The sequence below is a fragment of the Cynocephalus volans genome, chromosome 9 (assembly GCF_027409185.1).
Source record: "Cynocephalus volans isolate mCynVol1 chromosome 9, mCynVol1.pri, whole genome shotgun sequence".
Lineage (NCBI taxonomy): Eukaryota > Metazoa > Chordata > Mammalia > Dermoptera > Cynocephalidae > Cynocephalus > Cynocephalus volans.
In genome coordinates, this window is record NC_084468.1 from 823,617 (window position 1) to 848,436 (window position 24,820).

Genomic DNA, 24,820 nt, shown 5'->3' on the forward strand with positions numbered 1-24,820 from the left:
AAAATAGCCAGTTTCCATCTACCGTGTAAGAGTTTTACTTATTAGAATTCTATTATTAATTCACCCTTCAGCCTTCAGTTGTTTTCAAGCCTGAATAATCACAGTTCTTTTAACCTTCCCTCACAGCTCTTATTTTTCAAACCCTTTAATCAACTTTGTGGCTCTCCTTTGAACCCCTTCCAAGCTCCAGCTCCCTCTTTAGTTGCTGCACTGAGATCTGGGCACAAGACTTTAATAAGTTTCTAGGCAGTCTGCGTGTAATGGTTCTGCATACCAATGTCATGCTTGAATAGTGCTGACACTGTGTTCACCAACGAGGACATGGGAGGCATATACTTACCAGCTTCCTCCCTCCAAATGACATAGGCCTTGTAGAATTAGATCGTAAGCAAATGATGTGTTCACCAGGTGAATCTGAAGTAAAATAGAATGTTCCTTGCGGGCCATATAACTTTGACAATAATACCTAGGATTGAGAATTTCCATAGTTTAAGTTTATTATTCTCTACTTTTCATTCTTAAAAATAATCTCCCTTATATAATCAGTAAAAAATTGTGTACTTCCTAAAGAATAAATCAGTTGGCAAATAAACATGGAAAAATATTCATCTTTACTAGTAATAAAAAAAGTCAAACCACTGTAAGACATCCTTGTTCATTGTCAGATTGGCAAAGATTTAAAAGTACCCAGGGATAGCATGGAGGAATAAACACTCTCCAAATACTGCTGGTGGGAATGTGAATTGAACAACCATTTTGGTGAGCAGTTTAGTGGTATATATTGAAAATTAAAATCTATATAATTACTGACTTGGAAATTTTACGTATATAGACTTATTCTATGAAAACATATGAGTAGACAAAGTCATATACAAGAGGATACTCAGTGTGATGTTGTTGTAATAGCAGAGTTGCACTTGAAATAAACAATGCCTTCCAGTAAGGGATTGACTAAATAAATTTAGGCAAACCCAAATAAAGAAAACTTATGTAGCAGTGAAAGAAAATATTAGACCCATATCTATACTAAAGGTGTTCATGAAATCCTGTGGCACAGCAGTGTGTATAAGATGTTATTTTTGTAAAAAGGATTGTTTGTAAAAGTATATCTGCATATATGAGGAGTCCTGAAAAGTTCATGGAAGGATTTGTATTATCTTTCAATTCTGTTTTTCCACTAACTTTTTGAAGTACCCTTGTATATGTGTCTATATGCTTAGAGAAAGATTCCAAAGAACACTCACTAAGCTATTAGTAGGGGTTTTATTTGTTAGGGAACTTTTCTGCTTAGTATATTTTATCTTGTTTTGCATTTAAAAAACAGGTATAAGAATTCTGGTCTGGCATGGAGGAGCTTAGAAGTTGTCACTGCATCCTAACAATAATTAAAGTGCCGAACAAACTGAAAATCAGCAATTCTTTTCAGATCCATCAGAGAATTGCGGTCACAAGGCAAACTGCTGACCCTGAAATTGGAGAGACATGCAGACAGGTGGATACAAAGAATCACAACTTAACAGAGCAGAAACCCACAAGCAGAACCCTCGGTGGAAACCACTACTGGGTTCTTTTTCCCAGCACATCATATCTAGCTTTCAACAAAAAATTAAAAGGTGTAGTAAAAGGCAAAAAACACAGTTTGAAGAGACAGAGCAAGCATCAGAACCAGATTCAGATGTGGTGAGGATGTTAGAATGATCAGACTGCGAATTTCTTAAAAAAAAAAACTATGATTAATATGGTAAAGGCTCTAGTGGAAAAAGTAGACAACATGCAAGAAAAAATGGGTAATGTAAGCAGAGAGATGGAAATTCTAAGAAAGAAATGATAGTGATTTTAAAAACCACTGTAACATGAATTTTTTTGGTGGACTCATTAGTAGACTGGACACAGCTAAGGAAGGAATCTCTCAGTTTGAGTATATATCAATAGAAACTTCCAAGACTGAAACACTAAGAGAAAAAAGAGACACACACAAAAAGGAACAGAGTATCCAAGAACTGCGGATATATCCAAGTGGCATAAATGCCAAAAACAAATACCCGCCCCCCGCACCTAGGCATATTATATTAAAACTGCAGAAAATCAAAGATAAAGAAAAAATCTTGACAGAATCCAGAGGAAAAAAATCTTACCCATAGAGGGGCAAAGATAAGAATTACCTCGGGCTTCTCAGAAACCATGCAAGGAAGAAGAGAGTAGAACGACATATTTAGTGTTGAGAGGAAAAACCCACCAACCTAGACTTTGGTATCCTGTGGAATTATTCTTTAAGAGTTAAGGAGAAATAAAGATTTTCTCAAACAAAAATTGAGGGAATTTGTTGCTGGTAGACCTGACTTGCAAGAAATGTTAAAAAAAATTCTTCAGAAGAAAGGAAAATGATGTAGGTCAGAAACTCAAATCTACATAAAGGAAGTGACTGCTTTAGAAAAGAAATAAGTGGAGGTAAAATAAACATTTTTCTTTTTCTCATTCTTATATAACATAATTTGCTCAAAATAATAGCAACAATGTATCCAATGATTGTAGTTTATGTGTAAGCAAAATGAATGACAGCAATGCTACAAGGGACAGGAAGGAAGAATTAGGAATAATATGTTATTATAAGGCCCTTGCACTACCTGTGAAGTGGCACTGGAAAGTGGTCTTGGTTTCAAGATACACCTTTTAATATTGTCTTTCTCTTGTATGTGTTAGTGTCTTGTTAAGTTTGTCCTTTAGTTTTCATACTAAGGATGAAAGTGGTTTGTTTACCACCCTTATGACATTGGAGTATTCTGAGGTTGTCTGAATTTACTTTACTAATGAGTTATGCACCTTCAAATGTTTTCTTGCTGCTCCTTAGCATCATGTTCTTTCATATTTTAAAACTCCCTGTAGCATTTCTTGTAAGGCAGGTCTAATGTTGATGAATTCCTTGGCTTTTGTTTGTCTGGGAAAGACTTTATTTCTCCTTTGTATTTGAAGGTTAGTTTTGTTGGATACGCAATTCTCGGCTGACAGTCTTTTTCCTTCAGCACTCCAAATATATCATCCCTTTCTCTTCTGGCCTGTAGGGTCTCTACTGAGAAATCCGCTGAGAGATTTATTGGGGCTTTGTTGAATGTTATGTGTTTCTTTTGCGGCTTTCAGTATTCTCTTGTCTTTGGTTTTTGATAATTTGATTAAAATGTGCCTTGGGGTGTTCCTCCTTGGATTGAATTTGACTGGTGACCTCTGAGCTTCCTGTACCTAGATGCTGTCATCTTTCTCCATACTTGGGACATTTTCAGCCATTATTTTCTTGAATATACTTTCTATATCACTTCCTTTTCCCTCTCCTTCAGATATGCCAATTATGTGGAGATGGTTTCACTGGAGGGAGTCCCATATTTGCTCTATTTTTGTTTCATTTTTTTCTTCTTTTTTCTTTTTGCTCCTCGGATTGGATAATTTCATGTTTTGTTTTTGAGCTCACTGATTCTCTCCTGATTAAATCTGCTGTTAGAGTTTTCTATCGAAATTTTCAATTCAGACAATGTATTTTTTATTTCTATAATTTCTATTTGTTTTTGTAAAATTGATTCAATTCCTTTGTAAAGTTTCTCATTCTGCTTCTGAATTGTTTTCCAGATATCATTAAGTCTTCTATCTCTATTTTCTTATGACTCCCTGAACATCCTTAAGAGGATTATTCTGAATTCTCTGTCAGATATTTCATAGATCTGTTATTCCTCTGCATCCATTGCTGGTGCTTTGTTTCATTTGGTGGCAACATATTTTTCTGGTCTTTTCTCGATCTTTATGCTGATGGCTAGGCATTTGAGGAGACTGCTATTTACTACTGATTATGTGGGGATGGCTTTTTGTGCAGATTGTTAATCACTTCCAGGTCAGGTCTGGGTGGAAATTCTGGCCCAGGATGGAGTCTTTCCTGCAGATTAAGCCCCCTGCAGTTCTATTGCCCTGACCGATTTCCACTGAGATCAGCTGCCCACACTGTGCCCAACCAATTCCCATGTGGCAAGCCTTGTGCATGTATCTTGCAATAACTCACTGGCCTCTGGGCAGCTCTTTCTCTTCAGTCAGTTGTGGCTGCTTGCTCCTATGTGGGACCGGGAGAATCCTGCTGGTGGTCTTTATGGCCTGTGGGCTGGTATGATGTGCTCCTAAGTCCTCCTCTCTCCTATGGACTCCAAGCAGATTTACATGAGGTGTGCCATGGCTTTTTTTGGCTGTGATCCTTGTGTAACAACTAGTCCCCACCTCCATACCAGGCTGGCTCAGAACAATAGGTGCCATCCCTACACCCTCTCACTGTTCTCTCTTACACCTTCACTAACTCCATGGGTCTCTTCTTCTCTTCCCCCAACACCAGTGGCTCCAGGTTGGCAGTCTTTGCTTTATAATATTTGTAAATTGGTTACTTATGGGAGGGTGAGATGCTGAGAATCATCTATTCCACCATCTTTCAAAACTTGGGGACGGGAGGGGAGATGATGCCAAAGCATAGAGTTGGCTTTGTTTTTTTTCTTTTTTCTTAGACTAATAACTTTTATATCTAAAATAATTTGTTATGGGCCGACCCTGTGGCGCACTCAGGAGAGTGCGGCGCTGGGAGCGCAGCAGCGCTCCCGCCGCGGGTTTGGATCCTATATAGGGATGGCCGGTGCGCTCACTGGCTGAGTGTGGTGCGGCCGGTCACAAAAAAGACAAAAAAATTAAAAAATAACAAATAAAATGATTTGTTATAACTATAACATGTTTTTTGTAAGCTTTGTGGTAACCATAACACAAAAACCTAGAAGAGACATACTGAAAAGAAATAACAAGAAAGAAAAATGTAAAGCTAGAGAAAACAACTCAACCACAAAGGAAGACGGTAAGACCAGAAAAAATGATTCACAAAACAACTGGGAAAAAAAAAATAGAAAAGTGGCAGTAATGAGTCCCTATATATCAGTAATAACCCTAAATGTAAATGGATTAAATGCCCAAATTAAAAGACACAGAGTAGTAGCTGAATGGATTATAAAACAAGAACCAACAATATGATGCCTGCAAGAAACTTGCTTCACCGGTAAAGACAGACCAGCTGAAAGTGAAGGGATGGAAAAGATATTTCATGCAAATGAAAACCAAAAAAGAGCAGGAGTAGCTATACTTACTTCAGAGGAAATAGACTTCAAGCCAAGGAAAGTAAAAAAAAGATAAGGAAGGTCATTATATAATGATAAATGGACCAATTCAACAAGAGGATATAACAACTCTAAATATATGTTCACCCAACTCTGGAGCACCCAGATATATAACGCAATTACTATTGGAACTAGCAGGAGAGATTGACTCCAACGCAATAATAGTTGGGGACTTCAGTACCCCACTTTCAGCAAAGGACAGATTATCCAGACAGAAAATTAACCAGGAGACATTAACTAATCTCTACTACAGGCCAACTTGGCCTAATGGACATTTATGGAACATTTCATCCAAATGCTGTAGAGTGCACATTCTTCTCAGTAGCACATAGAACATTCTGTAGAATAGATCATCTGTTAGGGTGCAAAATAAGTTTCAACAAATTTTAAAAAATTGAAATCTCATCAGCTACCTTATCCAACCATGATGGAATAAAACTAGAAATCAATAACAAAAGGAACACTAGAAACCATACAAATACATGGAAATTAAACTATATGCTCCTAAACCACGAATGGGTCAAAGAGAAAATCAAGAAGGAAATTAAAAAGTTCCTGGAGACAAATGAAAATGAAAATACAACATACCAGAACCTATGGGATACAGCAAAAACAATTCTAAGAGGGAAGTTTATAGCAATAAATGCCTACATCAAAAAAGAAGAAAGACTCCAAATAAACAACCTAATGTTACACCTCAACGAACTAGAAAAACAAGAACAAACCAAACCCCCAATCGATACAAGAAGAGAAATAACAAAGATCAGAGCAGAAATAAATGCATTAGAGATTTAAAAAAACAATATAAAAGATTGATGAAACAAAGAGTTGGTTTTTTGAAAAAGAAATGAAATCAATAAATCTTTAGCTAGACAAAGAAAAAAAGAGAAAACTCAAATAAAATCCAAAATGGAAAAAGGGACATTACAACTGATACCACAGAAATACAAAGCCTCATAAGAGGCAACTACGGACAACTATATGCAAACAAACTGGAAAACCTAGAAGAAATGGATAAATTCCTGGACACACACAATTTACCAGAGTTGAATCATGAAGAACTAGAAAGTCTAAACAGAACAATAACGAGTAATGAGGTTGAAGCAGTAATAAAAAGTCTCCCAACAAAGAAAACTCCAAGACCAGATGGCTTCACTGGCAAATTCTGTCAAACATTTAAAGAAAAACACCAATTCTTCTCAAACTCTTCCCAAAAAAATGAAGAGAAAGGAATGCTTCCAAATTCAGTCTATGCTGGTAAGGCCAGCATTACCCTTATATCAAAACCAGAAAAAGACATAACAAAAAAAGAGAAAACTATAGACCAATGTCCCTAATGAACACAGATATGAAGATCCCAACAAAATTCTAGCAAACAGAATTCAACAACACATTAAAAAGATCATACACCATGATCAAGTGGGATTCTTCCCTGGTATGCAAGGGTGGTTCAACATGTACAAATCTATAAATGTGATACATCACATCAACAGAATGAAGGGAAAAAATATCATTCTAATAGACCCAGAAAAAGCATTTGATAAAATCCAATACCCCTTCATGATAAAACCCCTCAACAAATTAGGTATAGAAGAATGTACCTCAACACAATAAAGGCCATATATGACAAATCCACAGCTAATATCATACTGAATAGACAAAGATAGGATGTTTTTCCTCTAAGATCTGGAACAAGACAAAGACGCCTGCTTTCTCCACTCTTATTCAACATAGTACTAGAAGTTCTAGCCTGTGCAGTAAGGCAAGAGAAAGCAATGAAGGGCATCCAAATAGGAAAGGAAGAAGTCAGACTATCCCTATTTGCAGATGACATGATCCTATACATAGAAAACCCTAAAGACTCCACCAAAAAATTACTAGAACTAATAAATAAATTCAGTGAAGCAGCAGGACATAAAATCAACACACAAAAATCAATAGCCTTCCTATATACCAACAGTGAGATAGCCAAAGAAGAAATCGAGAAAGCAATCTCATTCACGATTGCTACCGAAAAATGAAATACCTAGTAGTAAATTTAACCAAGGAGGTGAAAGACCTCTACGGTGAAAACTGTAAAACAGTGGTGAAAAAAAATTGAAGAGGACACAAATAAATGGAAAGATATCCAATGTTCATGGTCAGAAGAATTAAAATCATCAAAATGTTCATATTACCCAAAGAAATCTACACATTCAATTCAGTCCCTATCAAAATGCCAATGACATTCTTCACAGAAATAGAAAAACAACCTTAAAGTTTGTATGGAACCACAAAAGACCCTGTATAGCAACAGCAATCTTGAACAAAAAGAACAAAGTTGGAGGCATCACACTTTCTGACTTCAAAATATACTATGAAGCTGTAGTACTAAAACCACATGGAACTGGCATAAAAACAGACGAATTGACCAATGGAATAGAATAGAGAGCCCCCAAATAAACCTACACACAACCAAGTGATTTTCAACGAAGTTGCCAGAAATATATAATGGGGAAAGGACAACCTTGTCAATAAATTGTGCTGGAAAAACTAGATATCCACATGCAGGAGATTCAAACTAGACCCCTATCTCTCACCATACACAAAATCAACTCAAAATGGATCAAAGACCTAAACTTAAGACCTGAAACTCTGAAACTACTAGATAAAGACATAGGAGAATTGCTACTTGAAATGGAAGTGGGCAGCACTTTTTTGAGCAAGACTACAAAGGCACAGGCAAACTCCAAGGCAACCACTAAAAAAAAGTATGATGGATATGCTAAGAAAGGAGAGAGAACAGAATCATAGAAACTGCTCATTTAAAATCAGAGAAATCAGGAAAAAGAGTGGAAGACAAAAATTGGAACAAAGAACAATGGCAATGAATAGAAAACAGTAAATATGGCAGATATTAATCCAACTATATCAATAATTACTTTAAATGTCAATGGTCTAAATACACCAGTTAAAAGACAGATTGTCAGATTGGATAAAAAACAAAAAAACAAGATCCAATTATATGTTGTTTACAAGAAAATCACTTTTAAATATAAAGGCACATAGATTAAAAGTGAAGGGATAGAGAAAGATATGCCATGCTAACCTTAATCAAGAGAAATATGGAGCTGCTATATTAATTTCAGATAGAGTAGGCTTCAGAAGCAAGAAAAATGACCAAGGATCATTACATAATGATAAAGTGGTCAATTCTCCAAGAATATAATCCACAAATGTGTATGTGCGTAACAGTAAAGCATCAAAATATGTGAAGCAAAAACTGATAGAACTGCAAGGAGAAATGAATGAATCCACTGTTGTAGTTGGAGACTTCCACACCCTTCTATCAGAAATGGACAGATTCATCAGGCAGAAAATCAGTAAGGACGTAGTTGAACTCAGTGCCGTCAATTGATTGGATATAATTGACATCTATAGACTACTTCAGCCAACAACAGCAGAATACACATTTTTCTCAAGTTAACATGAGACATTCACCAAAATAGACCATATTCTGGGCCATAGAACACACCTTAATACATTTAAAAGGATAGCAATAATACAATGCATGCTCTCAGGCCACAATAGAATTAAACCAAGAAATCCAGGAAGATAGCAGGAAAATCCCCAAATACTTGGAGATAAAACAACATGCTTCTAATTAACACATAGATCAAAGAAGAAATCTCAAGATAATTTTAAAAATATCTTGACTAAATGAAAATAGAGGAGCACAGATTAAGTTTCCTCTACAAAATGGGATAGGAATATTGGAAGTGGAAAATGGAATACAGAATGTATAGGTTTGTATGGTAAATATATATTGTTATTAATGTCTACCCTGCTCACCCACTAGCCATGTTATTCCCTTGGGCTGTCAGTCAGATGACACAAGAAATAGGCACATGATCAAGTTTGGAAACTTGGAGTAATCTGTGCTCCTGGACACACTGATTCAAACAGGAATAGCCAGAGTACTTGTGGGGATCCTGATAAGGATCTTAAAAGGGGATCTTAGGTTGTAAAAATGTTGGCACTAGAGCTGTTTCTTGTCATCTTATTTCCGAATGGAGAATAAGATCTATGGGGTGAGAATTTTTTCTCTTAGAAGAGGGCTGGGCATATGTTAGACTTATAATATTTGTTGACTGTTTGCAGAATGAATGAAAATATTTTTCCTCCCTTCTAAAAGGGGATGTTTCAGGCAGTTGTGTTTTTTGAAAGACGAGCCTTCTCTTTTAAAAACAGTGAACAGGTTTCAGTGTGATGGTTTTTAGCCCAAATAAAATTTTGGCTCTGGATTTAATAAGCTTTGGGGAGATTTTCAGATTAGTCATCAAGGATTGCTGGGAAAGAACAAAAGAGAATTGGATCTTGGTATAACAGGGAACAGAATATGAACAAGAAGCACAAGAGATGGAGAAGAAGGGAGGAGAAGGTAGCTTGACAGGTGGCTGGAGCTAGGGAAGTGGTTTCAGTGGGACTCGTCAGTGAGGTGCCAGGTATGCCAGGAGAAGACTGTTAAATAGGCAGTAATCACATGTCCAGTAGTCCAATTGGATTGGAGTCTTCAGTCACCACATGAGTGGGGATGTCAAAATGTCTATGCTGAGATTAAGCCCATCAGTCATCCAGTTTCATGAGAATGGGAACTTTGCTCTGTCTACGTCAAGCACCCTCTCCTTGCCAGCTAGAAAGTCCTGTTCTGTTCTATGAGGCTTTGGTCCACTGCCATCCTGGTACCCCATGACAACTGAGTTGATGGGCTGAGCAATTGAGAGTACCTCGGCTGGCACAGTGGGTGATGGACATCTCTGTTACATCCACTATATACAGATGAGAAGATTGAGGACCAAAGCAGTCAAATAACCTGTCCAAGGAACTTGGCTCTGACTCCAAAATATACTTTCTATCCACTTGACCATGGTGACTGTTCTACTTCTCTGCTAACTCCCAGTGAGGGAGAGGTTTGTAAAACTAGACAGACCCAAAGCCTGCTGAATTACTAGAGGAAGATCCTGCTGGAACGGGAGGAGGGAAGAGGTGGCTTTTCTGACCACTGTGCCTGGGTGAGGCTGCAGCACCTGCAAAGCAGATGGGGCCTGGCCCATGCAAAACCAGAGGGATGCTTTAGCCCTAAGGATCCTCACTGCCCAGCAAAATCAGCAAACCTCAGGATGGCAAATATGATGCCGCTGTTTTATTTCTTAAAAAACTTTTTATGTTCAGAAATCAGTGTCTGTTCCTCAACTAGACTATAGGCACATCGAGGGCAGGAACTTTCTACATTTTTGTGTCATGCCTGTATTCAGTGCTATATACGCTAAAAATCGTAAATGCTGGTTAACGAGCGCTCATGTAGAGCTTTTAGAACTTTTAGGGGATATATGGCACGTGAATTTTTAGCAAATGAAAAATTTTTAGTAACAAAACATAAAAGAATGTTTTACCTCATCACTGTAAGTTGTAACCTTCACAAACATTCCCAAACCAGGAGCAGATTCAAGGAAATCATGTCTGCCTATGTCCCATTGCTGTATTTTGAAAGTCCCTGTTTCAAAAACATAAGATTAGACATGTAACATAAAATGTAAGAAACAGTAATAGATGGTTACTGCTAAATTAAATGAGTTTTTCATTTACTTAAATTACAAAGTACTCCTAGTTTGAACAGCTTGTATCTTGGTGATTAGGTCACCTCACAAAGTAGGAAGACTGAAACACAGAGGAGGACTGGGTTCTTGTCTAGTTCTCACTCTTGTTGACTAAGTAACTTGACGAGTAACTCACCACTTTAAGCCTCAGTTTTCCATTCAGAAAAGTGGGGATAATACATATCCCCATTAAACCTCCGAGTTGTGAGGACTGTTGAAAATAAGCCTGTGAAAGGTTTCCACCTAGAATGTGAAGTCCATGTGGGCCAGGACTGGGAGCTATAACTCCTGGACCTTTTCCACCATCCCCAGTAGTGCTCCGACCTTTAGTTTCTTCCTCCCATAACTTAATCCTGTACAGTTCCAGCAGAATTCCTATCTAGAGCAAGTTGTGGTCACATCAAGTCCTTCATTTCCTTGTCTCCAGGAGCCCCTACTAAAGTTTGGATCACTAAAAGGTCCCCAACCTTCTGTCCTTAGTGTGTGGTAGCTGTCACGTGGCTTGACTTCCCTTTGTACCTTGGAGGGTACAATGGGAATGAAAAAATAGCTAACATTTACCGAGCCTTCCTTACGTGCCAGCTAGAATGCTAAGCATCTAACATGTGTTCTGAGGGAAGTATTTGTATTCATTCATTCACCCAGTCATTTGACAAGTATATATTGACCACCCTCCAGACAGAAGTGAGCAAAGCAGACAATATTCTAGCTCCCAGGGAGTCTTCCTGCAGACATAAACAGACAACAAACAAATAGACAATGTAGAAGGTGTTAAGACTACTATAAGAAACTGTAAGTAACCAGGGACAGGTAGCACTGGGGACTTTTATGTATTATGTGGGGAAGTCAGGGAAGGCTTCTCTGACATTTGAGCAAAGACCTAAAGGATTAGAAGAGTGAAAATAAATATATAACATATATATATATATTTATGACATATAAATATAAATATTATACAATTTCATAAGGATAGAGGAAGAGGCACTACACTGCCTGCGTTTGAATCCTAACTGCTACTTGCTAGATATGTGACTATGGGCAAATTAGTTTTTCTGTGTTTTAGTTTCATCATATGTAAACTCATCATAAAAATAGTATTTACCTACATAGGGTTGTTGTCATGAGGATTCATATATGTGTAAATTGCTCACTTAGAATGGTGCTTGGCACATAATTAGCACTGAATAAAAGTGATATATATTATATGTATGTGTGTAATATATAAGTATAAATATAAAATCATACACACACTATTTTTGGTAAGTGAGGTGACTTTTCCCTTGTCACCACATAATGCTATCTCTGGGAAAAGATCTTTCCATGCAGGAGTATATGCAAAGGTCCTGGGGGCAGGAGCATATTGGAGTATTCAAGGAACAGCAGAGTTGCTGGATTGAGGTTAGGGAGAGAATGGTAGGAGATGATGTTGAAGGAGTAGCAGGGGCCAGATCATGGAGGGTCTACAAGTCCATTGTAAGTATTTGGGGAAGAAATTGAGTGGAGTGACATGATATAACTTTCCTTTTAAATTTTTATTGTGGTTGTTCTGTGGGGGAAAAGATGAAGAAGGGTCAAGGGTGAAGGCCGTGAGGCTATTGGGGCTTGGACCGTGTGATAGTGGTGGAGGTTGTAGAAAGTGCTGGAGTCTGTATTATTGTCCCCATTTTACAGGTTGGAAACTGGGTCTCAGAGAAAGTAACAGCTGAAACCCACAGCTAATAAGGTGTAGAGGCAAAATTAGAACCAAGGCAGTCTGATTCCAAACCCTGGAACTACTAACTCCAGTACTACTCCTAGAAGGCAAGGGAGAGTCAAATCTCTGATAGGGACTTGAGACACAAACTTGACCTCGGATACTGACCGTGGAGGGCAGCCCCTGGAAAATGAAATACCCTTTGGGGGACACTTAGAGGGAACATTTCCTGGGTTAGGAACACAGAAAGCAACTCTCAGGCCCTGCCTGAACTGTAGAGTGACTTCAGTCTTAGGCATCTTTGAATAATAGTGGTCTATCCCCGCTCTCCTCCCCAGAGTTTGTTAACTATACATATAATGTATGTGTAATACTTTTTAGAATGGTTCATCTCTAGGAGGTCTTTAAAATGGTATCCTTGATGGTTCTGGACAAGATGTAATAAGTCCATTTCACCCTATTTTCCTGCTGATTACAACTAAAAGCCCTGGGCAAAATGTACAAAGCAACTATGAGAGATTCTGAAAGGTGGAGGCAAGAAGGTAGACTGGCTGAGGACCTCAGGACTCAAAGCACAGCTCAGCAGTGGGTTACCTGTTCCTATGTACCACAGTCTGAGTGCTAGAATAATCTGTAGCCTGCAAGTGCAGGCCAGATTTATAAAAAGAGAGAGAATCTGCTCAGGAAAAACCTGTCTCTATCCAAAGGATCTGGAATAGGGGGCCTGGCATGGTGAAATCCCTTTGACTATACCTGCCCTACTCCAGATGAACACCATGAAAGAAGTTGCACCCCTCCCCACAGGATGCCTCAGCTGGGGAAACTATGGGCTGGAGCCCTAGGAGTAGGCCCACTCTGCACTGAGTGAAGGACCATGAGGAGTTGGCACCCCTTCTCTACACTGGAGAATGCGGGAGGATTACAGGGAGGGGGAGCTGAAGAGAAAGATCTTTAGATCTGTAAATGAAGTCCTGAGCACACCTCTGATCAGCCCATGCATGCAACTGACTATAATTAGTACAGCAAAATCTTTGAAAATCCAACTATGGCGTGGAATACTTCCCAGGTATCAGATTGGCCTCTAGATAGCACACAAGTGGAGCAGACCAGAGTAGTAGTGCAAAGTTTCAGAAAATGAAATTAACATTAGGATGTGTGTTCTGAATCTAAATGGTTGACCGCCTGCTAAAATAGAATATATTAATTAAATAGGAACCAGAGTCAGAACATAATACTCAAAATGCCCAGGACACAATTCAGAATTGCTCAACATGCCAAGCAGCAGGAAAATCTCAACTTGAACAAGAACAGGCAGTTAACAGACACCAACAACAAGATGACAAATGCTGTAATTACCTGACAAGAACTTTAAAGCAGCCATCATAAAAATGCCTTAATAAGCAGTATGAACACTCTTGAAATAAATGGAAAAATAAAGTCTCAGCAAAAAAAGTAGAAAATATAAAAAGAACAAAATGGACAATTAGAACAGGAAAAATATAATATTCAAAATTAAAACCACTGAATGGATTCAATAAAAGAATGGAGATGAAAGTCAGTGAACTTGAAACTAGGTCAATAGAAATAATCTAACCTGGACAATGGAGATAAAATAGATTTTTTTAAAAAGATGAGCCTCAAACAGAGTTTCATGCACCTGTAGGACAATATCAGAAGCCTAGGGTCTGTGTTATTGGAGTTCCAGAGGAGAGGAGAAAAAGTGTGGGGCTAAAAAGATATTGGAGGAAATAATGGCTGAAAACTTCCCAAAGTTGGAAAAGGACATAAACCTACAGATTCAAAAAGCTCAGTGTATCCCAAACAGGATCACCCCTCCACCAAGTCTATCCCCACATATATCACAATTAAATTACTCAAAACTAAAGACAAGAAAAAAAAAATAGAGAAAACAAAGAGAAATGATGTAATAACAATAGGGAAATAACAGTTTCAATGACAGATTTCTCATCAGAATCATGGATGCCAGCAGGCAGTGGCACTTTTTTCAAGTGTTGAAAGAAAATAATTGTCGAACAGAATTTTATATTCAGCAAAAATATCCTTGAGGAATGAAGATGAAATATTTTTAGCCCAAGGAAAACTAGGAGAACTTGTCTTCAGAACACCTGCTTTAAAAGAATTGCTGAAGGAATTTCTTTAAACGGAAAAAAAAAAAAAAAAGATAACAGAAGGAAACTTGGGACATCAGAAGCAAAGAAAGAACAATGGAAAGGGTATACATCTGCGGAAACGACAACAGACTCTTCTCTATTTTTAAGGCTGACAGTTTAAATATGTTTGAATGTTGAAAGCAAAAATTGTAACGTTGTCTGATGTACTTTTCAGTGTAAGTGGAGGTAATATTTAAGACCACTATATTTTAAAGGGTGGGGGTGCAAAGAGACTTAAATGGGGTTAAGATTTCTACATTCCTTTTGAAATGGTAGAATATTGATACTAGTAGACTGATAAGTATATGTACGATAATCCCTAGAGTAACCACTAATAAGAAGTACGGAAAGAGATACAGTGAAAAACACTATCGGTAAAACGAAATGGAATATTAATGTTCAAGTGACCCAGAGGAAGGCTAGAAATGGAAAACAAGGGAACAAAAGACAGAAGGAACAAAAAGAAGACAAATAATAAAATGGCTAAATCCTGACATCGATAATTACATGTAAATGGCATGAACAGAGATTAGACGAAGATGATCAGAATGGCTTTTTGAATGACCCAATTTGAATGCAGTCTACAATTATAAATGCAGTCTACAAAAAAATCACTTTGAATATAGTGCTATAGATAAGTGAAAAGTAAAAGGATGAAGGAAGATATAGCACTCTGACATGAATCTTAAAGCTTGAGTGGCTATATAAATATTAGATACAGTAGGCTTCAGAGCAAGGAAAATTCCCAGGGACAAAGAGAAATTGCATAACAATAAAGGTGTCATTTCACTGAGAAGACACACCATTCTGATGCACCAACAATAGAGCATTAACACGTGGAGTAAAACTGAGAACTGAAAACAGAAATGGAAGATCCAGTTTACAGTTGGTACCTCGACGCTCCTCAGTACTCGACAGAACTGCTAGACAGAAGATCAGCAAGGACACAGAACCGAACAGCATCGTCAACCAGCAGGACCTGCTTGACATTTATAGGACATTCTTCCCAGCACCGACAGAATACACGTTCTGTTCAAGTTCGTATGGAACATTCAGCAGCTGAGGCAACAAGGCCCTCAAGGTGACTAGGCACCTGTGCCAAACAGCTGAGTGCTCCTGGAGAAAAGCCACAGCCCAGCTGACTGATCATTTTCTAAGTATCTGATCACCTAGAAATCTGCTGTAGAAAACAGCTGGTTCCTGCTCCTGCTGAGCCTCTTCCAGCACGCTGCCCCACCCCCACCTCTCAGATGGTTACTTTGCCTCTTCTGGAAACAGTGAGGGTCTCCATCTGTCCACGACCAAACATCCTACCGCTCTGCAACCTACCTTTTCTGCTCCCTCTCTTTGGGATGGTTGGGGTGTCCCTGTCCTGTCAGTGGCCACCCTCTTATTTTTCTGGGACTTTGCTCTTGTTGCAGTCCCCACACTTGCCCACACTGGGCTCTTCTTGTCCACATGCCAGTATGCTCTTGGTAGTCCCTCGGCTACATCCTGTAAGGTGCTAGAGAGCAGTGACATTTTTTCCCTCTTTCTTTGGATATCTGGGGCCTGGAAATAAGCCTAGAGCATGAATGAAAGTGTGTCCCACAGCACATGTTCAATAAAGGATTTTAAATGAATGAGGGCCACCAGTTGGGCCCCCTGTTAAAACGCCAGTGTTCCCTTCCTGCCTTGAGTCGTCAGAGTGAACCAGGGTAATTTCTACTGCTCTTGCCCTGATCCTGCGGCCCTAAGTGCGCGCCCTCCACCCCCGCCCCCTCCGGCGCAGTGTCGAGGTGGCGTCGTGCCCCGCCGCGGCCAGCAGGTGGCAGGAGAGCAGCGCGGCTCACGGGCAGAGGCCTGGGGCGGCCACGGTGTGCCCCGGAGGGCCGCGGGCAGGTGCGTGAACGTCCGCACGCTGCTCAACGCGGAGGCGGCGCACTGTGAACTCTGGGCGACACGTGATGAAGGGCGCCCTGCCTTACCTGGATTCTCACGTGCACAGCGTTTCTATCAGCTCGTGCATTAGTTCCGTCCTGTAACGCTGTAGGGTAGGTGTAGCGATACTCAGTTTACAGAGGGGGAGCCCGACGGCTGAGTGACTTATCTAAAATCATGCGGATAGTCAGTGGGCAGGGCCAGGATTAAAGTTCAGCAGGGTTGATCTCAAATTGAGGGCACTGGGCATCACAGCCTACACCACCACGCACCGCAGACTCACGCGGTGCGCGTGTGTGTGTGTTAAACCGACCCCAAATACAGTTCCTGCAGAGGCTCTGGGCACAGACCTCACTTCCCAGGTCCCCTTCTCCTCGGGTTTCCAGTCTGGTAAACACAGAGCCTCCCGCATGCCAGGCACCTGCTGGGTGCTGTGGGAGGGGAGCTGCCCCAAGCACACAGATGGTCTGGTCTCCAGGTACCCTGTGCACACCCCTGGTGGGGCTGTCCCACTTGCTCCAGACTGAGTGCCGGAGGCTGGAACCATGGGTCATTTGGGTTGGTATTAGAAAAAGAAAACATATTCACTGTAGGAATTTTAGAGAGTAAAATCTCTAGACATTTTTGGCATTCAGTATTATCCTTCTAGCCTTTTTCCTAGTACGTGCTATATACTTCATAAAGAATAAGATTATATACATACTATCTGTAGACTGATTTTCCACCTGATTTTTGTGACCATCTTCAGTCTCGAATATTCTTGTATTACCTAAGTTGAGGTCTGTCCGGAGGGCTGAAGAAAACTCCAACGTTATCTGCGCAATGCTTGGTCATTGTGCGTTTGATGAGTGAGTGAAGGAATGGGGGCCCGCGTTGTGGGGTCTAAAGCCAAACTGTCTGGTTGACCCCTCGCTGCACTGCTCACAAGCTGTACGATCTTGGGTGCACTTACGAAACCTCTCAGAAGAAAGCGGAGGGTGGTCGCAGGCCCGGCCTCTCAGGATGGTCACGGAGATTACATGAGTTAAAACATACAGAGCACCCAGAGCATTGCCTGGCCCGTAGGAATCACTCAAACATGCTAACCACAATTAATCGTTACTGTGTAAGGCAGAATAGGGCAGGTGACAGAAGAGGTGCGATGCTTGCTTAAAATCTTCAGTGGCTCCCCAGTGCTCTTAGGACGAAATCCAAATTCATCAATATGTTCCTCAGGCCTCCAGGAGTAACGGAGGGATGTCCAGAAAGGTGAGTGATGTTTAAACTGAAACTCCGAGAATGAGTGGAGACCTCTAGGCAGGGGGAGAGGGGCCTGTAAATTCCCACTGTCGTATGGGAGGTTAGATAGTCTCAACTAGTGGCTCCCGAAGTTGGCTGCACATTGGAGTCACCTGGGACCTATAAATGCTAGATGCCTGGCTCCCACCCCAGAAGTTCGATTTAACTGGTGAAGGGGTGAGACCTGGGCACAGAAGGCAGTTGCTTTCAAGAGTAGCTATAAACATAGTGATCTCTTCTAGAATGTTCCGGGTTTCTGGGAGGATCTTTTGTTTTCCTATAACCTTTTTGAGAGTCTGAGTAGAGGGAGTGTGTTGCTGACAGAGGTGCGTGATCATCAATGTAAAGCTTCATACATTGTCGCAAGTAGAATCACCCTGGTGAAGATGTCCTCGGCACCCCAGAAGCCCCCAGGCCACCTGTCACTCCCTGCTCCCCCCAGAAGTAACGACTACTCTGACTTCCAAAGACAGGTTGTTTTGTCTGTTTCTGTACTTTATATAAATTTGCATGCGCTTGTGTCTGGCTACTCTTAACCCTGTGCTTGTGAGATTCATCTGTGTCTTTATGTGTAGGTGTAGATTATTTATTGTCATTGCTGTTTACCTGGCCACAGGGTGCTCCTGTGTTCCACTTAAGCAATGTGTAGGAGCTGCATGTCTTCTCATACACTTGTTATTTTCTGTCTTTGTCATTGTGGCATTCAGTGGGTGTGCAGTGGTGTCTCATGGGCTTTGCTTTGCATTTTCCTGATGATTGATGAACTTGAGCACCTTCTTATCTATTTCCTGGCCATGTGGGTCTCCTCTCCTGTGAAGCATCTGTCAGTCTTTTGCTAGTTTTTCTATCCTGTGGACACAGGATGGCCCTCCATTGCTGGTTTGTCATTTTCACAGTCATTTCAGAGACTGTGCACATCTTCACGTTTATTCTAGGCATGTGTCATTTTTCATCACCAAGGAGAAGCAATTGAAAGGGCAGACACTCTTCTCAAATCGTCGTACTTAGAAGCCATGGGCATTTGCGAAGGGCTGTGGCAAGGCATGGAGTCAGCAGGAATCGGCAGTACTCCTGAGGTGAGAGTGCTTTCCTCGGCCCCAGAGAAGACGGCTGCCACGCCTCGTGCTCACGGGAGTGTGGTGGACACTGTGAGCCCCACCCTGGCCCCTTCAGATCCCTCTTCCAGCTGCGTTTGCCCACCCCCAGCTTTGGCATGCTGTGACCTGCAACCTTAGACGGTGCCTGGAGCACGGAGCCGTGCTCCCTCCCAGAGGATGGGGACTGCGTGTGAGCGATAGTACCCGCCTCCCCACCAGAGCCCGTAGCCATGGAAAACTGTTTGGCCTGGAGGTGAAACAAGTTGTGTGCTGTTTCTCGTCCAACTGTCTCCTTAAATATTTTTTTAATTGTGGTAAAATATATGTAACATAAAACTTACCATTTTCTTAACCATTTTGATTGTACATTTCACTGACATTAGGCACATCCACACTGTTGTGCAGCCATCACCACCGTCCATCTCCAGAACATTGTCATCTTCCCAGGCTGAGACTCTGTCCCCGTGTAAGCAGTAACTCCCCAGCTCCTGCTTTCTGTCTCTATGAATTTGAATGCTCTAGGTGCCTTATGTAAGTGGAGTCCTGCAGTATCTGTCCTTTTGGGTCTGGCGTATTTCACTTAGCGTAATGTTTGCAACGTCCATCCATGTTGTAGCGTGTGTCAGAGTCTCCTTCCATCTTAAGGCTGAGTGACACTCCACTATGCGGATGGACTGCATGCACTTTGTTTATTCGTTCATCTGTCGATGACATTCGTGGGTTTTCTACCATTTGGCTAATGTGAATAGTGCTGCTATAAACATTGGCTTACAAGTATCTGTTTGAGTCCCTGCTTTCAATTCTCTTGGGTATGGACTAAGGACTTCTCTGCTCTCAGGCAATTTCTCTTCCTTTCAGGGAGGGTTTAAGCCAGAGTCAGAGCCACACCTCCATCTTTACTAGGCTTGGGGAGGTACTCAGAGGCCAGGTTAACAAGGTTAGAGAGTCCAAGAGGGTGGGAACTGACATTGATAGGGCACCTGCAGCATGTCGAGGACTGTACCAGGTGCTTTGCTGCTCCGTGGCAGGTATTTTCTCCAGGTCACAGACAAGGAAACAGGGCTCAAAGTCACCCAGCTATTAGGCAATAAAAGCAGATTTCAAAGAGCATCTCTTTGTCTCCAAACCCTGTTCTCTATTCCTCTGTGGTGCTCTGAACCACCCCCACCTGGGGAAGATGGAAAGCCAATTCCTCAAATTTCTTGTAGTCTATTTTTAGTCCTAATGAGGAAAAAAAAAAAAAACTTTTAGGTAGAATTTGATGAGTGGCTCTGAGGTCATCATTCTTGAACTTTCTAGACGGGAGTATTCCACTGGACTTGGTGGTCCTAAGAGCTGTGAAAGGAGAAACACGGCATAGCTGGTGGGTGTCCTTCCTGGACTAGAGATCTGGGACATGGTCACATGTCCCCACAGAGTCTCAGATTTTTTTAAATCTGGTTTGTCATTTTAATAGCGATCTAAAAATTAGATATAAGGATATTCTTGATGAGCACTTCTTAACCAAGCAGCGTTCGACACTTGCAGTTATGATCGAGTCGCACTAAGTGAAGTCAAGAGATATCGCAGGCAGCTGAAGGCTTTGCAGTAGTTAGTGAGACAGGGAGCTGCAAACACAGAGTGGTTTGTTAGCACAGGCAGGATCGGTGCGCCAGACTGCGAAGAACCTCATCCGCAGCGGTCGCTCACGGATTCCCACTGCAAGCAAATAAACTGAGCCGGTCCCGGCGTCTGACATAGGGACTTGCAACAGGCCATGAACAAAAAAATATAGAGCAAATATGCAAAGAAATGTTGCCATCAAGGGGACTTTTAAAGGAATATCTAAGAATTGTATTTTGGAGTATGTTATCACATTATTTGGCACATCAGAGTAATGACTGACAAAGATAGGATCATAGACAAGAGGAAAAATAATGACAATAACAGAAATTTAACTGATGGCCCATCATGCTCAAAGTTCTTTTAAGTGAAGTTCATAACAGTTGTGTAGGAAACACCCCTAAACACCACCCTGTTATTAAATCCAACATTGGTGGTTTGTGTGCCTCTTTAACTCTTGAAGTATTTATTTTCTCAAAGCCTACTGCGACTGTAACTATTTTATTTTGGTTCGTATTTGCATGGTATGTCTTTTTCCATTCTTTTTCTTGCAAACTTTCCTTATACTTAAAGTGTTTCTTTTGGAAACAGGATATAGTTGTTTTTTTAAAAAAATCCAGTCAGACAATCTTTGCCTCTTAATTGGAGTGCTTTGTCCATTTATACGTCTTAATACGATGTAAAATATAGTTGGGTTAAACCTGCCGCATTGCTATTTGTTTTTTGTTTGTCCTATTTGTTCCTTGTTCCTTTATTCCCCCGAGAAAGAAAAAACAATCTGAGCTATGCAAGGTCTGCTAAATTTCCTAGGCCCAGAGAGAGATGGGCCTGGAGCTTCAGTCATGTCCTCCTTCCGTGTCTGAGATAACTGGTAAAAGCAGCGGTTTCCAGGCCGGCTAGCACTGCCAAGGGTTGGAACTTATCCAGATGTTACCATTGTGACTCTTGTCCTTTCCTTCAATGCAATGTTCCTGGAATTTATGACACAGAGAACAATGTATGGCCAATCAGTAACTTATGTTATTTTAGCAAATCAATGCAAATTCTTTGCAAACAACTTTAGAACTGCCCCTTTAAGATTCTCCCTTTTTCCTTTAAAGATTACCGATTTCTCCTCTGTCCTCCAGAGCACATTTTCAACACAACTTGAATTTGTGTTTCTTGGGTTGCAATCCTAACACTTGACCCAAATAAACTGTTTTATATTTTTGCCTTGGTTTTTTTTTTTTTTTTTTTTTTTTTGTAGTCTGGTGTAGCTGGCAGAATTCAGAGCAAACCCCCTCCCCACCAACCACATGGTGTTTCCTCTTGGACTCAGTGCTCAGTACCAGCACTGCCAAGTTAACACATTGATTTCTCCCAACTCCAGAGGTTTCACTGCTTTCAAAAGGGTGAGTCCTCCTAAATTAGGATCTCCCTCTTTTTTGGTAGAGGTCTAGACATTATTTCTAGTTTCTTCTAACTTCTTCTCTTTCCCTTTTCAGAAGGAGGGTCCATCTCTATCCATGGACGAGGTTTAGGTAAAGCTAGACTACTTTTTCACTGTCACCACATGGTGGTAGATTCAGGTTATGGTTTTGTAGTCTCTGACTTTGTCCCTGGGTAAGACACCAAGTAAAAGGGAATTCTGCCATGTCGCCTCTACCATGGAGGGGGAAGTCTGGGTCATGGTATTGAAAGGTTTGCACACCTATGTGATTTAGTTTGATTTTGGTCGAAGAAATGAAAGATTACACAGCATGCTTTGAAGTTACAGCTGTCTTTCATAAATCACAATTTGATCTGCCTCATTCACTTGTGAACAATTTCTACTAGTCTCAAATTGGAAGTGCATAAGGGTGAATTTCTCTCCCCAAAGCTAAGAGACATTTGCTCTCTCTGGCACAATCAGGGGCTCTAGTAGATGTCAAGATGTTTGTCCATGATGCACGGTGGTGTTGTAGGGTTTCCTGAAAAAAGAACATTTACAGGGGCTGTGCTGCTCACCCAGAAGATGCAGATAAAGGGTGGTCACCAGGCACCTTGAGTACTCTGCCACTGCAAGGCAGCCTGAGACTTCAGGACACATAAGAGTAGGCATCGTGGCTCATTGGTGACTCTGAGAAGTGATACTCATAGGCAGCACGTTTGACCGCACACACTGCCCTAACTTGGTCACATTTGAAGGAGGTTTTAAAGGACGAAAAATTGCTCATCAAAAACTAAGCTTTCCCTTAAGGTCTAACCCCCATTTAGCACTCTAGCTGGTTTTACATTCAATATAATGTAGGCTCTCAAACACAAAGGTATGCCAGATGATATGGATTGTGTCCCCCAAGTTTTGTGTATTCGTAGCTTGATCCCCACTGTGACTGTGAAGAGGGTGGGAAGTCCTGTTGTGGTGACTGAAAGGTGGGGCCTTGAAGAGGTGATTAGATTGTAGGACCATGCTGTAGTGAATGGATTAAAAATGGTGGTCAGAGATATAGTTCTGAGGGCTTTAAAAGGAAGAGCACATGACAGGTTAGTCTCCCTCTGCTCCACAATCTTCTGCTATGTGAGATCGCTGGGTCACTGTTGCCACCACCAATGCCTTCACCAAAAGCGTTCCCTGGACTTTGGACTTCCCAGCCTCTGAAACTGTAAGCAATTAATTTTGTTTTCTTACAAATTACCCAGTTCCATGTATTTTGTTATAAGCAGCAGAAACTGACTAATACACCAGGTTTGGTTTTTTTCTTCTGAGACTCCCGTTGGCTTTATCACTTTTTCTCTTGCATGTTCTTGAATCAATGGTCATCACATGGACCACTTAAACTACCTAAGTTTGTTTTTTTTCTAAGTACCAAATTAAGAGATTGCAACTACAGAGCTAACATGTAAGGAATTATGAGTTCTCTGCCTGTCTGTGTTTTCTTTTCTCTGCCTACTGTGTTGACTCTCCCACAGATGTTGAGAGAAAACTCACTGCTTATGGCATTCCAGCCAAGAATTTTTTAAAAAAAGTTTTAAAGGGCTTTTAAATTACAACAGCTCCATGGTAACCTACAACATAGAAACATTAGACACCTTTTGAAAATGTAAACTTAACTTTGCATGACTAACAATTGCTTAAGGTGATGAAAGAGTTAATTAAAAGATTGATAATCTAAAAGAAAAATAACTAGATAAATGTTTACAAAAGTTAGGCTCTTAGATCCAAAGGTCAGAATCTTGAGCTCAGAGCAATAATATAAGGTATTATCTGTCTGGAATAAAAATTGCTTTGTCTGCCATGCACGGACCAGAAGGAGCCGAAGGGAAAAAATGATAACTTTTAAAAAATACTTCCCCACCTGCACTGACTGGCCAAACAAACCAGGCAAACAAAAGATATACTTTTTATTAGCAATTCAAGACCATTTGTAGGTTTTGTTTTTCTTATACAACTCAATCAATCCAGCTAGAATGTAAACATTGAAAATTTAACCCTAAACTCATTTAAAACTGCAAAAAAAAGTAAAGTGTTTTTCTTTAAATATCAAACTTCTACAAAAACTGATTTAACTAAAATCTGATCCAACAGTATTCATTAGATTACCTATAAGGGCAAATAAAGTTTAGTCATGTGAACAGGTTCCATTTGTCTGAAAAATAGTTTGGACCCAACTTTCTTTGATAAATTAGTGAGTTTGTATTACTGTCTCATGACTAAAATGAAAACTGTAAAATCTTTATATGTGTGTGTATTCATGGGTTTAGGTGTGTTTATATATTATGTAGTATGTTGAGTCTATGTGGTAAATTCTGGTGTAACTAGCCCCCCCTCCAAAAAAAAAACTTAAAAAAATTCTGTTCAGATTGGCTAAATGAGTGCTCAAATAATATGTATAGTAATCAATCCAATTGTTTTTAATTCATATGACTTAAGTAAATCTTTGACAAATAAGGTGTTTTTAAATTTGTTGATAAGATAAAAACAAAAATATCTTCAAAATTGTCAGCATACGTTTTTGCCAGGGTTCACCAATCAAACAGGATTATATTTGTCTCTGCTAAATGTTTTAAGGTTATAAAACTATAAACCCACCCTAAAACAGAATGATTTTTGTTTATGTGACTCTTTGATGAATAAGACTAGTTTAATATTGTTAGTTTAATTTTAAAAAAGCTGTATATTCCAAAGTTCTTACTTAGGTAAACACCTGATATTCACAGTCTGTAAAATGATGAACAGAAAAACAACTTAGAATGATGACTGTCTCTAATGCTCATATCTCAGTTG

The 24,820-nt window shown here is 40.2% G+C and overlaps 1 protein-coding gene across 1 annotated transcript in view; it reads right to left on the reverse strand.

Moving 5' to 3' along the window:
• The window catches only part of LOC134386629 (transmembrane emp24 domain-containing protein 11-like), a 37,389-nt gene that overhangs the window by 1,551 nt on the left and 11,018 nt on the right, over positions 1–24,820 (reverse strand). Inside the window, exons 2-3 of the mRNA XM_063108848.1 lie at positions 10,613–10,713; positions 341–466 (exon numbers count right to left, since the gene is read on the reverse strand). Of these exons, the coding sequence (XP_062964918.1) occupies positions 341–466; positions 10,613–10,713 (227 nt within the window). The remainder of the gene's footprint in view (positions 1–340; positions 467–10,612; positions 10,714–24,820) is intronic.